We start from the raw sequence: 16,025 nt of genomic DNA, 5'->3' as shown, positions 1-16,025 counted from the left end.
CTCATCCAAAGGTTCATCATAACTTACATGAGCATTGGTTTTCGATTTTGACATTGCTGACTTGCCCAGTAACACAGGATACACAGCTGTGGTGATTGCACTCTATCCAATGCTGCCGCAGAACACACAGACTGTGAGTCTGACCTGCCCAGCAGCACAGCGGATTGGACTTGGTTTACATAAGAGATCACGTTGCACATTTTTTACTTAATAAATACCGTAGCTAGATGTAAAATTGCGCGACAAAAACTTCCCCTGCAAAGACTTCTAATTTAATTACAAAATTATTGAGTTATCTTAGATGCACATACTACTTTGAAGCACTGATACTGCCATTGTTCCTATGGTGACTCATGGGAGACACATCAGTAACTACCACATCAAACCACAACGCCAAGACTGAAATCTCGTTTTTCTTCATTAGCAACCAGAGAAACACATGCGGAATCTGTGCTTTCAGTTGCTCTTTAATAATGCAATTATACTGCTTAAAAATGTATGTAGGAATGCATATCAGTAGCATCATTTAAATATAATTAAACTTAGGAGTAACCATCATTTTAATTGAATAAAAGTTCCCCCCCATAAACTTGGATTTAACAACTTCCACTTGTCAATGTTTTGTTTTCTTTATTGGAGGACTGGAAGCATATTGATATCCACTATCTTATCTAACTCGAATGTCAACACAATCCCCAGATAATTCATACCCGATTGCATACACTTGCAATCAAAAGGGGTTAACCATAGCTGACGGGAGTATTGTAGAGACTGGCATAGCCTCAGATCTATGCCAATTAGCCTTGTATCTGGAAATAACAGAACGTATCTCCACAGTTTTGAGCAGTGGTTGGATCAATGACATGGAGTTTTTAATCAGCAACACAATGTCATCAGCTTTTAAGAACTATTTGTATTCCTCTACCCTATATACTTGTTGAATCTCTGGGTTTTGACCTTATAGATATCACCAGAGGTTCTATCGCTATCAAAAACAGCAAAGGAGAGAGAGGGTCCTCCAGTTTTGTAGATCTAGATAAATAAACAATTTGCGAAATCATTCCATTAGTCTGTACAGCTGTCATAGGACCTGAAAAACAGGACATCAATTCATAAACCCAGAACCAAACCTAATCTACTGAGGACAAACTTGAAAAACCAGGGCAGGATCCAGATTTATTCAGCCACAAACGTCTGAAGCTATCACTTAAGTTCCCAAAGCCAACCTGGTCAGAGTGGATGATATCTGGAATAGTTTTCTCCAGTCTAGAGGCAATAATCTTAAGATAATATCTTTCCATCCACATTACTAAGGTTTACAGGTCTATAACTTCCAGTGTGGTCAGGTCTTTATCCTTTTTGGTGATTAAAGTTATTAAAGCCGGACGTACACTACACAATTTTGGTACTGATTCTAGATGTTCCAGACAAGTTTTTGTGATCGGGCACAAAATCCCCATGTCGTTGCCTACTTAGGGCGCGCAGCTGTCCCCAATGCTCATTTAATGTGAGCAAGTCAGAGATGCAATCTGAGGGCTACTGATCCCATCTTTGAGCAGTCCCAGACATCCCAGTATTTTCAAACAAAGACAAAAGATTTAAGTGTCTTTGAGCTAGGTATGGTAGTAGATGCCAGGCGCACCGGTTTGTGTCAAGAACTGCGACGCGGCTGGGTTTTTCCATGCTCAACAGTTTCCCATGTGTATCAAGAATGGTCCACAACCCAAAGGACATCCAGCCAACTTGACACAACAGTGGGATGCATTGGAGTCAACATCGGTCAGCATCACTGTGGAACACTTTCGACACCTTGTAGAGTCCATGCCCCGACCAATTTGAGTTTGATCTGATGGCAAAAGGTAGGGGTGCAACTCAATATTATGAATGTGTTCCTAATGTCTGGTATACTCAGTGTATTTCAATATATTGCTTAATATATTGTTGTATATTTGTCAGTACAGCAATATACTGATAAAGTATATATAGATGACATTGTTTCCGTTAGGACAATGTGGCACTATACAACGTGACCGGGAAGATTTGAATTTACCTGGACCCATATGCATTGGGTGCAAAGCACATTAGGGCATTCATCCACGGTTCTCAGAATGTCAGAATGACATAAATCACATTTAGATTATGGTAATGCTGTCACACCCTGACCATAGTTTGCTTTGTATGTTTCTATGTTTTGGTTGGTCAGGGTGTGATCTGAGTGGGCATTCTATGTTGGATGTCTTGTTTGTCTATTTCTATGTCTGGCCTGATATGGTTCTCAATCAGAGGCAGGTGTTAGTCATTGTCTCTGATTGGGAACCATATTTAGGTAGCCTGGGTTTCACTGTGTGTTTGTGGGTGATTGTTCTTGTCTCTGTGTTTTGTACCAGATAGGGCTGTTTTTGGTTTTCCACGTTTATTGTTTTTGTTAGTTTATTCATGTCTAGTGTCTTTATTAAAAAACATGAATAACCACCACGCTGCGTTTTGGTCTGCCTCTCCTTCACCTAAAGGAAACCGTTACAAATGCATCTTAACAGAACATGCAAATCGTAATGAAGCAGCCAATTAAACCTAATTTTCAGACATTTGCCAAAATGCAATTTGTGGGAGAACACCATTCTAAACAGCGCACCTGATAGCGGTTCCATATGTGACAGAGATAACAAATCTCTGTTAGAAACTTAGAAAGGAGTGGAATTTAAGGTGCAACAACTAGGATGTGTTTCTAATATGAGTAGGATTGTGCTTTTGGCTTCTGGACAACAGAAAAAAGTTCATATGAAAACCAATAGAACAGCAGAGAAATGGCATAGCGGTGGGTCCAATAGGGAAGTAAATGGAAATAATTTCTCCTGTCTAGACCAAAATGATTAAAATCATTACAAATACTTCACCAGAGAGCATGACCCCACAGAAGAATTGACGACCATTGGCTTCTTTAAAAAAAAAATAGCAGTGGATTGTTTCAAATCACAAGCTTGTAGGCCTATGCCTATTTGGGAAGACCGCAATTTGGGGCAGAGTGCATGTCAATAGGCCTAGCTGATTATTGGGTCACAGATCCAGTCACTGGGGATTTGAACTGGCTCATGCTGTTATTCTCTTCTAATCAAGGTAGATTCCCATAAGTACTTTAATCCCACAGCAGGCTACTCAATCGCTCTTCCTTCTGTCTGACCCCTCCATACTAATAGATGAAATAAGCCGAAAACATGGAAATAGTGTGCTCTTCTAAGTCATCCTGGTTTATACGAGGACAACATTTCCACCTAGAGCTGTCAAAAAAAGTGAGCTCCCAGTAGTCACCATTGGGCTGCCAAAGAGCAAGGCATCAAATATAGTGGCTGGATGGCAAGACATGAGAGGTCTTCAATGAAAGAAGGGCACAGTCAGATGTTGAAGGCGCACATCTATATCGGGATCTGTACAACATGAACTAGATCTAGTATCTATCCTTTCCTTCATCCTGTTTTTGAAACCTGTGTTGACATTATTTTTGAAATAAGGACTATAGAAGAGTGCAGACGGCCTCCCATTGTTTCTAGATAAAGCATCAAAATATTGTACCAAGTTTACTGCATATCTACTTCTATTTCTTAAAAACTCAGATTTTGTGGAAGAATATTCCTTGGAGATTTCAGCCATATTATAGGCTTTGCCTGATTTATCTTATCAATGAGCCATAATTATGAACAAAGCCATTGACTGCATAATATAGGACCTAGTTAAACGAAGAACCCTTTCATTTGGTCAAAATTGGCCTTTTCCTGTTACCAGAACAAAGTTGTAAACATTGACTTCAATTCTGTTTGTCACGGCATTTAAAAGGGTAATAGCCATTTGGTTGGGTTGTCGTTAGCTACAGTATTTTAAGTCAGAGGAGGGGGCGGCAACGGCCTTGCATCATCCTCCCACCCAGCACATTACAAATTCAGAACCGCCATGAGGTGTGCCACGGAGGCCGGCGAACAGATGGTCCTCAAATTTGCCCTTGAATTGAGCAGAATCATTCGTCTGGAACTTCTGGCATATTTAATTATAATCATTGCTACCTTGTTGTGCGCAATTTGGCCAGATTGGCCTGACTATTTGGGAAGTTTGCTGGGAAGTAGCTCTGAGTTCTTTTTGAGTGTTTTGACATGGTTTGCCCTTTCAAAGTGCCTTACTTTGTGTCCTAGGCTAGAGCTGAGAACTCGAGCCAAAGGCTGCATCCCAATAGAGCTCTGCTATCCAACCTGAACCCGACGGGCCCCGACATTATACATCGGGTTAGGAACGGATAGGGCCTGTTTTTTTTCATCGGCAGGTAGCCTAGTGGTCAGAGTGTTGGGCCAGTAACCGAAAGGTTGCTAGATCGAATCCCCAAGCTGACTAGGTAAAAATCTGTTGTTCTGCCCCTGAACAATGCAGTTAACCCACTCTTCCTAGGCCTTCATTGTAAATAAGAATTTGTTCATAACAGACTTGCCTAGTTAAATAAAGGTTCAATTAAAAATGAAACTCAACTAGAGTTTGGTTGGGGATCACTAACATTTTGAATCTGAGCCATTTGCTTGTGCTCTGCTACATAGTACAGTCATATCTGATTAAGATCATAACATGGTGTGAGAAGTGCTTTGACCTCATCAAATATAAGACAGGACTATTTCACAGAAAATAATAATGTTCCTTGAATTTCGTCAAAGTAGTCCACAGCTTTCTCATGTCTCATTGAGGAGAGCAGCCCAAGCCATTGTTATGCCTGCGCGCAGGGAGCGAGTGGCAGACAGAGAAGAGCATCTAATGGTTTTTACTAACTAAGGAATTTATTTCAGATTTTGGGTTTCCGGCAGGTCTGGGTTTTAAATTTGGCAGAAGCAATCGGACCTGAATGTCGCGGGTATGGTTAGGGCTCAGGCTTAAAATTCATGCCCGTGCAGGGCTCTCCGTCCCAAATGATACCCTATTCCCTAAATACACTGCACCAAATACCCTAGTTTCAGACTCCTAATTATCCTGACACCTCTTAAGACTCTAGCCACTTCCATGCCAGTTTGAAGAACTTAGGTGTTTTATCTCTGAACACAGTTTTTTTTCACCGACTGCTGGATAAGGGGAACCATGGGGTGTTAACAACACTCAGTGGAGACTAGAGATCCTGACTGCCAATGTGTCTAGCTAGAGACATGACTGGTATTTAACATAATACAAAACTCCCCATCAAAATATGTCAGTTTGAGCTAGAGATATCTGTTTTTTTGCATTTTTTAAAAATGTCAGTAGCATCCGAACTCTATAGAAAGGGGAGATTCTAATTATAGTAAAAATTCCAAGTCATTTTATTTATTTATTTATCCGCTATTTTACCAGGTAAGTTGACTGAGAACACGTTCTCATTTGCAGCAACGACCTGGGGAATAGTTACAGAGGAGAGGAGGGGGATGAATGAGCCAAGTCAGTTAGGATCACCACTTTATTTTAAGAATATGAAATGTCAGAATAATAGCAGAGTGAATGATCTATTTCAGCTTTTATTTATTTCATCACATTCCTAGTGGGTCAGAAGTTGACATTGCCTTTAGATTGTTTAACGTGGGTCAAACTTTTGGGTAACCTTCCACAAGCTTCCCACAATAAGTTGGGTGAATTTTGGCCTATTCCTGCTGACAGAGCTTCTTTAACTGAGTCAGGTTTGTAGGCCTCCTTGCTCGAACACGCTTTTTCAGTTCTGCCCACACATTTTCTATAGGTATAAGGTCAGGGCTTTGTGATGGCCACTCCAATACCTTGACTTTGTTGTCCTTAAACCATTTTGCCACAACTTTGGAAGTATGCTTGGGGCCATTGTCCATTTGGAAGACCAATTTGCCACCAAGCTTTAACTTCCTGACTGATGTCTTCAGATGTTTAAGCCAATTTGTGTATTGCTGAATCATCATTTAGACTAGGGTTCGTGCAGATTTGAAGTCAACGACATTCAGATTGAGACTGATATGATGTAATAATATTTAATGGATGACTAATATGATGACGAAATATTCTGATATATTTTTGAGTTAATTCAGGAAACGGTAACTCATTAAACAAATTTTTTCCGTTGTGCTAAGATTGCTAATGAGTTAATTGTCACATAATTAATCACGTAATAATTAAACATAGTTAATTGATTTGATAAAATAACCGTCATGTGTTATTTCATAGATCAGAAGTCTTCACTATTATTCTACAATGTAGAAAATTGTAAAAAATAAAGAAAAACCCTGGAGTGAGTATGTGTGCCCAAACCTTTGACTGGTACTGTTTATATTACGACATTGATTTTAGTGTTGGCAAATTGGCTTACTCTCGTAGTGAGGAGCCTATAAAACGTAGCTAGCTTCATTAACATTTTTGAATTCGGAAATGTATTGAAATAAATGACCAAACTATAGAACTATGGGTAAGTGTAGCTAGCTAGCCACGTTAGCTTGCTAGGTACATGAATAGCTTTAGGCTGGTTGTTTTTAAACTCAACTTCAAGATTTCCACCAAGGACGTTGCCTCTCTGATCATCACTCTCCCTCGCTTGGGCCAGGGACATTTAAGGTACATTCGGATGTGACGATTTAATACGTCATTCAAGGGCTGGGGGCTTAGGGCCGAGGGCTGTCTACTTTGAATTTGGACTGCAGCCTCTGTGATACAAGTTAGAGGAATCGAGACATCTCACTGGCAAAGAAATTCTGGTTCATATACAAGTAGAACAGACCAAGCTGCTTTCGCGGGTCGGCAGGTAGCCTAGCAGTTAAGAGTGTTGTGCCAGTAACCGAAAGGTGAAAAATCTGTTGACGTGCCCTTGAGCAAGGCACTTAACCCTAATTGCTGCTGTAAGTTGCTCTGGATAAGAGCATTTGTGTTACGCCCACTCCCGTTCCCTCACTCTGGCGCTCGACGTCGCCAGTCTACTAACCACCGGTCCTAGCAACCCACATTACGCATACCTGGCAACCATCATCAAGCACACCTGCTCCCCATCGTTATGCACACCTGCCTTCATCATTACCTTGATTACTTCCCCTTTATTTAGTCCTCAGTAGCCTTGGTCTTCATGCAGTATATGCTTTTTGTTCACTTTCAGTATGCGTCTCCTGTTTTGTTTATCTGCTTATTCTCTTTTAAACTTACCTTCTGCACCTGCTTCCTGACTCCTAGTGTATACGTTAATCTGCTAAATGACAAAAATATAAATGTAATATCTACAGGAGAGCCACCCCTTAATTAAGTAGACCGGAACTGTGACACTATTTTTCAATGGTAAATGGGCTGAGTAAGGCATCTTCATTTATCCACCATCTTTGGCTCTAGGTGCACAGATCCACAAGACTTCGCTCAAAGCTAGAGTACATCGATAACATATCATAACCGTTTATAGAGTTGGCCCCTGTTTATGTTCCATGTCATTCTATTAGAAACTTTTATTAGAAACGTTTTTTGTTGGTGTGATGTTTCTAACTTTCATGAAGCCTACTTGTGATTTCTTCACCATCTTTTTATCTGTTCCAACAACACAGATTCAGGTCAAGCTCGCACAGGTTGCAACAAATGCTTAGAACCATTTCCATGGACATGGGATGAAAAGCAGATTATTCCATCATGCACTAGATGGACAACAACGTCAGAATGAAGTTCACAAAATGCAAGGGAGTATTTGGACACAGGCGAAGATCAAGGCAGATAGCTATTTAAATTGCTATATTTCATGCCCATAGACATGGCTGTAGTGGACCCTATAGATGGGTTAGCTGACAATGTCATGGAAAAGATGCACACACTACAATGGGGCAGAAGTCTGTGAGTTGTTGTGATACAGGATGGCCAGATAGCTACCAACAATGACAAGAAACTGCCATGTGGGGAAACACTACGTGATTTTTTTCAGATAGTTTCATCTTGTTCTTAATACCGTGTCTTGTTCTGAGGTGTTTTGGCTGATTTCATGTCAATGCTAATGTGGCAAGAATTCACTAGCTAGATAACCAACCAACTCTAACAATGTATTTGAGAGACAAGTGCTCATTGTGCAAATGTATTTATGTTTTCAATAAACATGGGAGACTAAATATAGTTTACATGTTGTTAACAGTCTAAGCCAACCGTTGTCTATTTTGCCCCATAGTTGCACACATGTCGGTTTTGTCAATGCATATTCTTTTACTGGGACAGCAAAACACGTTTTTACAGTCTGGAAGAATATTGGTGTGCTTGAAGATGGAATACAAACACATACTCAGCTTAAAGATGATGAACTGAAAGCACCTACAGGCATGTGCCAAGTACCCGCTAAAATCTCTTCAGGATTTTCTCATTTCAGTGCACAAGAATGAAAAATGTTGACATGCGTTTACTCCTTATTCGCTCTTAAAGGACTTGTGGAGGATGCCCGTTATGATTTCTGAACCCATTTTGTCAAAGCCTGTACCATATTATGTGCTAGATGTATCACGATGGAGCGAGTTAGAGAGGATCATCGCCACTTGCAAAAGTTCTGTGAGAGCTTTGCAAGGTTGTATGGAAAACAGTATTTGCACACCAAATTTTCCCCTACCTAACCTCTTGAAGAAATGCTTTTTGGACTATGGTCCAGTATATAGTTTCTGATGCTTTCCATTTCAGTGATTTCATCGGTAAACAGAAGACCAACAATCACAGCATCTCAGTTAATTTAATGGGAAATTATTTAACTGCCCAAGAGGTTAAGAGAAGGGTCTGGCCAACTGACTGATAATATTACAAACTTGTTAGCAGGCAGTCATGAGAGCGATGACGTGCAGTACATGTAAGTTCTGATGGTACCAAGTACTTACATAATTTAGAATAACGATCTATGAGAATAAGGATCTGACCGGTGTTGAATTTGCAGTTAGCTCAGAAATTATTTGCCTGCCCCCTAAACAGCTGTTTGTCATAAGGAAGTGAAGATCGGCATGATCTGTATAGTGTCTTCACATTCATGTATCTAAACAAGGATTTCACCATTGTACAGCTGACAGAACATGATAAGGTAGGGATGCTGTGAGAGGTTATAAGCACTGATCAAAGTATACGTTTTCGCTCATCATATGTACTTACCACGTGGTTCGCCACTGACAGACAGATTGGTCTACCACTCATTCAACCAGATGTAGAGCTAACACCAGGCATAGTAACACGGTTGTTCTGTTGTGAGGTGCTTGTTGGTCCAGCAAATGGAAACTCATGCATTTCTCATGTTTATTTCTTAAATTGTTTGTGTTTATTTTATAAAATAATCATCATTTGTTCTACAATTTATTATACATTTTTGTTATGTTAATCCCAATTGTCAACCGGCCTTTTTAGCTTGGCCTTTAATCAATGACGGCTTTATGTTTTATGTTCTTTGATAACATTTGATCTCTTTTATTGCCGTGCTTGTTTTTTCATTTTATTGTTTTAAGTGAGTTGCTATTTTAAATGCACTTCAAAGAACATTTGAATTGAAGTTTGATTAGATATTGGATCTTTAATTGATGATTGTATGAATATAGGCTCCATTAACTTTATAGTCTATCATTCTTAAGACATTTTTAAAATGTATGAACTATGTTATATACCTACTCAATACATGTTTGGAGTAGATTGCCTGCTGAGATTAATTGGGGCGTTATATGAGTACAATAGACAAGGTGTTAGGGGCTAATAGCATGTGTAAAGATCCATGACCTTCCAGAGCCAACTAATCAAGAGTGGTCCAGCTCTGCTTTTATTCTGACTTCTCAATACTGGGCTTCTACTACTTATCATTAAAGATATTCTCCCTTGCATGTACACACTCGGAAACAGACCATTTTACGCATTGATAGTACACTACTTTTGACCAGAGCTTTATGGGCCCTGGTCAAAAGTAGTGCACTATATAGTAAATGGAGTGTCGTTTAGGATACACACAAAGTGTTATAAATCTGCTGATGACTTCCTTCTGTCCGTCAGTACGCCCAGTCTGGCTAGCCAGCTGCTGACTCCAGCTCCAACGTTTGTCTGTCTAGTCCTCCTGCCAAGCGGCAGCTTAACACCAGGAACATGTTCATCACAAATCAGACAACTAAGCTCTCAAAAGTAGTGCACTATGTAGGGAACAGGGTGCCATTTGGGACGTAACCATTTAAGCTATTATACGTAGGCCAGCTCTATTTCGTCCAGACCCGGGTTCAAATAATATTTGTTTTCTATCAAATAATTTAAGCTGAGTTTGTCTGGCATAAATGGATGGACAAAAATGGAATTGTCCCAAAAGTTCAAACTCCAAACATCTGGCACAGGTATGCCGAATCAAACGCTCATAGCATTTGAAAGACCGCAAATAGTATTTGAACCCTAGTATGATTTCCTATGGCCATGTGTCTCAGTCATTGATGCATAAACTGTGGTCTTGTGTTGTCTTTCAGATGATGGAAAACTGTCGTTTGATGAGTTCAATGCTTATTTCGCAGACGGGATTCTCACCACTGAGGAGTTGCAGGAGCTCTTCTACTCCATAGATGGGCGGCAGAATAAGTATGTTCCCTCTCTGTGATTCCTCATGAAACTAGAACAAAACAAGACAATGATTTTTGGGGGGATTTTCACGACATTTAATCCATAGAAGGGTCCTTTAGTAGGAGGAAGGATTGTTGACATGTATTTTACATTTGTATCTTAAAGCATAATTGAGAAATAATTGAGGCTGGAGTATTTGTGACATTTTGGCCTTACCGAGGCCTCCTTTAAGACACCATAATGTATCATCTGTAGGAACTAAAAAGCAACATTTGGTTTCATATTACGCTTTACCGCTTGCTCTATAATATGAGTAGTATTTCCTTACATTAATATCTTACAATTTTCTTACATTAATTTATGAATATTGAAAATATACCATTTTAGATTTGGCACATTTTTCATATTGTTGAGCATAATATACTTGGAGGGAATATCAATGTTCCAGAGTGGGATCTCTTCTACTTTAGGAGTTATAATCAAATTTGTAAGCATTACCAACAGAGTGAATGTGAAAATGGATTCAAAATGGTCGCCCTCTGCTGGTGATTTGCAGGATGTGTAATGATACAAGTAAATGGAGGGTTGTGATTGCTTACATTCTCTGTATAAAAAAACAACATTAAAACTAGCAGAGATCTCACTCTGGAACTTTGACATGCCTGTAGAGTATATTATGTTCAACAATATTGATCTTGCAAGCTAGACACTAAGCAAACCAAATTCATAGCTGGGGCCCTGAACTGGAGAAAATGTATTAAGCACTCAGTTAAACTTACAAGTTATAAGATAGCTGGCAAACATCAGTAGTGAATATCAAGTGTAACTTGATCACCTCTCTTGCGATGCACAACAGTGGATCGTCAGGAAGCAAAGATGTATTTTTTTAACGTTATTAAAATTATCCCGTGGGTATTTAAAATTGCCCTGGTATACGGTATATATAAGGTATACCGCCCTTACCTAATGGTGTGCAACATTGATTTGATTTATAGCGAAACATCGCACAGGCATGTCCAATTCATCAACATGCACATTTCTTGTATACTTGATGTAGCATTTTGCAGAACTAACCAACAGAGTAGATGGTGGGGAATGAGAAACAAGAGGCTATTTAAATACGACCCACTGATTTATTTTTCATTTTTAACATGACTTAAAAAGCGTAAGCCTATGCACCAATTAAAAACTGTTCTGTAGCAATGAGGTTTGCTCAGTAGGCAATAGGCCCTGCCAATGTTCTTCTCAGACAATTTTGAAATTATATATTTTTTAAATGTACAGGTAGCTACAGTATATGATCACACTGGTAATAGGTCACTTGTTGTATTACTTGTGAGGCACAGCTGAGTGAGCATAATCATTTGCTTTTTTTTACTGGAGTGATGGTCAGCCTCTCACCCGACTCACCATCCCGCCTCTCTCCTTCCCTCTGCTGAGAAAAGGTGAATCAGTCTTCCAGCTGATGGCGAAACTAAAGTCGCACTGCATTATTTTGGCCTCATGCACCAATTCATGTTGTTACTCCTATGACCAGAGAAAGTTACATTTTCCTTGATATTAAAAAAGGCACAAGCTGCAAATAACAACAACGCAAGCTTATCAAAACCTATTCCCCCTCAGGAGACTAAAAATATTTGGCATGGGTCCTCAGATCCTCAAAAGATTTCACAGCTGCTCCATCGAGAGCATCCTGACGGGTTACATCACTGCCTGGTATGGCAACTGCTCGGCCTCCTACTGCAAGTCACTACAGAGGGTAGTGCGAACGGACCAGTACATCACTGGGGCCAAGCTTCCTGCCATCCAGGACCTCTATATCAGGCGGTGTCAGAGGAAGGTCCTAAAAATGGTCAAAGACTCCAGCCACCCGGCAAGTGGTACCGGAGCGCCAAGTCTAGGTCCAAGAGGCTTCTAAACAGCTTCTACCCCCAAGCCATAAGACTCCTGAACAGCTAATATAATGGCTACCCAGACTATTTGCATTTGCACCCCCCCCCACGCTGCTACTACTCTCTGTTATTATCTATGCATAGCCACTTTAACAACCCTACCTGCATGTACATAATTATCTCAATTACCTTGACACCGGTGCCCCCGCACGTTGACACATTGACTCTGTACCGGTACCCCCTGTATATAGCCCGCTATTGTTACTTACTGCTGCTCTATAATTATTTGTTTTACTTATCTCTTACATTTTTTTTACTTTAATGTTTTGGGTATTTTCTTAATACTGCATTGTTGGTTAAGGGCTTGTAAGTAAGCATTTCACTGTAAGAAACCTCTTGTATGTGACAAATTAAATTTGATTTGATTTTGATTTGAAAACACTTTGCTATTCTCATCTATTGCAGCTGCATTGCTGGTTGTAGCGTGAGTGGGAGTAGGGAGAATGCACATTTTATGGCTTATAAAACTTTTGAAAAAAGTGTTGACAGTGCTGAATAACAACTTAAACTTACTCCTAAAACAGAAGCTCTTTGTTGTATTCATTGAGTCTCACTCTAGTCCTGGTTTTAAAACTTTCTAAATCTCACATTATCAACTTTGTGTCCTAGGCTTCTTTTTACAGCATATGGCGCGAGGAAACTGCAGACACAGTGATCTAAACTATCTGATTGGCCAGCGGTAGGGCTATAGGTGCGCTTGATTTGCCCTCTGGGCGGAGTTCTACCTTCAGACACATGAAATTGTTCAAAATGGGAATACTTTGCCTTGCCGGTGCTAGGGCTGCTGAATCAAGTGCACCTACCGCCAACAGCTCAAAACAAATAAAGAACATAGGAAAATGCAAGGCTTTATCATTGTGTTTTTTACAGAAATATTTGGTGATCGTCTAAGATTAGCGATCGACCGGTTAGTGACCAGTGATCTATATCGTGGAAATTCTAATCAATAATGAGGCGAGACAAAGTCAATCACCAATCAGGATATTACTTTATTCAAAACGTATAAATAAGGAAAGCATGTGACACCACACACACCAGTGAATGATGTGAGTGCTATGCAATAATGATGGCTGGTCGACAAACCACCCTTAGATGATTAGTTGAAAGCCCAACAAGCTGATTTCAGCCACAGAATTTTATAGCAATGTACATCCTCCTGAATGTTCATGACAAACAGATGTGTGGAATGAGTCACAAGGTTAGGATTCGTATGAAAGAAATGAATCATTCACAGTGGACAGTATCTGCTGTAAAGACTGTTCTCATTGTGTGGAAACCAGGGTCTGTTCCCCAAAACAAGGTTCCCTTCATCATTATCCATACCTGAGCCATCTCCACCCTGGTACCTCCCAGTACACAAACACCAACTCATGCTATGGAATGCGGTCTTTAGGTTATCACCAAAGGCATCGTAAATCCACTGTCAGCATTAAGCTCCAGAGGCCCAATTCAGAAGACCACGCACAGATGAGTGTTTTAAGATCCTTATTCTATTCTATAAAACAACCATTTGATGCAATAACAGTATTATAACAATATTGTAATTTTGCACTCACATCTAATATGAAGTTTTAAAATCCCAAACTATCCTTTTAAAAGCCAGCTTTTTCCATAGCCGTTTTCTCTCCTGAAGTGGCAAAAGTTGACTTTTCCATTGTTTAAGCCTGTTGAATGGAAATGTATATTAATTGAGCATCCACCGACTTGCTCCCCAAACATGAAGAATTTCACAACATTATAGCATTTGAAGTCCAACAAAACCCTTGTTAGGGAAATGATCTTGTCCGTCAAAGTCCCTGCAGCTCAGATGAACAAATAGGGAAACCAAGATTGCCTGAAGAAGTCCTACACACAATTTTGAGATTATGTTAATGATTATGGTAATGAAAACAATTCCGGAATGGCAAGGGCATTTTCCCCCCACAGTGAAGATCACCCCCCCTTCCCCAATACGTGTGTAAATATTGGACTTTAAATTGTGCCTTCCTGTATTATACTTATGCTCAAAAAAAATATTCTATTAATTTGAGCCATTTACTTTATATTCATATTCTTGTCTTTTATTATTTCTTATTATTGCATTGTCGAGAAGGAACCTGCAAGTAAGCATTTCATTGGACGATGTATACAATGCGTATCCCGTACATACGACTAGTACAACTTCAAACTAATGTTACTCTTCTAATGAAAACACATTGGCAGCTAAAAGGTGACAAAGGGCATTGCGGCTTGTTGCTTTGAAAATGAATTTTTGCGTCAATGTTGATAAATGACAGTGGACGATAGTAGGAGCAATGCAGGTTGCACATGCCAATTACACAAGTCATTAACCAACTTAACTTTTGCTCTTAATTTGGCCGTCCAAGCAGAGCCAGTAAAGGTCTTTCAAATACCAGCAAAGAAGCACTCTGTATAAGTGAGATGCTTTTATACATGCACATACTAGGCTAACACTGCATAACATGTAATTGTATGCATCATTTCCAATCCCCCATAAAACATGATTTAAATATATGCTGTATATATTTTTTATATATTTTCTTTCTTTATTATTTTCCCCTAACTCTACCACCCTTCCCCTAATTGGAGTAAACTAATGGACAACAATACTTAGGCTTCTACTTCCAGTTTATACATTTTACGGACACAGCGTCATCTACAACGTCATTTTGGAAAATTTGGCAGTCCGCCTAACCGGCCTCACAACCGCAGACCATGGGTATGGCGTCGTGTGGGAGAGCAGTTTGCTGATGTCAACTTTGTGAACAGAGTGCCCCATGGTGGTGGTGGAGTTATGGTATCGGCAGGCATAAACTATGGATAATGAACACAATTGCATTTTATTGACTGGCAATTTGAATGCACAAAAATACCATGACGAGATCCTGAGGCCCATTGTGAGGCCCATTTTTTAAAGGTATCTGTGACCAATAGATGCATATCTGTATTCGCAGTCCATAGATTAGAGCCTCATTCATTTATTTAAATTGTCTGATTTCCTCATATGAACTGTAACGCAGTAAAATATTTTAAATTGTTGCATGTTGCGTTTTTATTTGTTGGCCCTGGTATACTGGTGTACTTTTTTATTAAATACAATTTTCTTTAACCAATTTCGGTCTTTAATGCAGGGCCGACAGACAAGTTCCTTACCTCCTCCCCCTTCCACTTCTATTTTTGTAGTAATGCTGAAATCAGTTGCTTGTAATTTTGGATAGAGCAGACATGTCCATATGTTTTTGTTAACTACATGTGTGATTTAACTCCACCAGTCATATTTATGATATAATTCAAAGATTATGCCTTTTTTCTTTCATGCCAAAAATAATGTATTTTTTTTAATCAATTAGTATATATTTGAGTTTAAACATAATATTTGTTGTAATATTTGTGCTGTCTTTTCTGGTGGATTAAACTGAAATTGCAACCAGCTTTCTATGGCTTGTTTTAAAAATAGTGATATTCTGGAGATTATTTGATTTCCAAATTCTTGAATGTGAGAGGTTGTATCGAACCAGTTCAGAGTTAAGTATAGCTTTTGTATGACTGAAACCTTTAGTG

At 39.4% G+C, this 16,025-nt stretch overlaps 1 protein-coding gene across 4 annotated transcripts in view; it reads left to right on the top strand.

The window, feature by feature from the left end:
• The window catches only part of LOC112267226 (N-terminal EF-hand calcium-binding protein 1), a 59,913-nt gene that overhangs the window by 20,043 nt on the left and 23,845 nt on the right, over positions 1 to 16,025 (top strand). For all 4 annotated transcript variants that reach the window (XM_024445470.2, XM_024445459.2, XM_024445462.2 and 1 more), the window contains exon 3: positions 10,422 to 10,530. In XM_024445470.2, coding sequence (XP_024301238.1) covers positions 10,422 to 10,530 — 109 coding nt within the window. The remainder of the gene's footprint in view (positions 1 to 10,421; positions 10,531 to 16,025) is intronic.

Source organism: Oncorhynchus tshawytscha, linkage group LG02, assembly GCF_018296145.1.
Source record: "Oncorhynchus tshawytscha isolate Ot180627B linkage group LG02, Otsh_v2.0, whole genome shotgun sequence".
NCBI lineage: Eukaryota > Metazoa > Chordata > Actinopteri > Salmoniformes > Salmonidae > Oncorhynchus > Oncorhynchus tshawytscha.
Note: the sequence above shows the minus strand (reverse complement) of the source record. Positions and strands in the feature narration are given on the sequence as shown.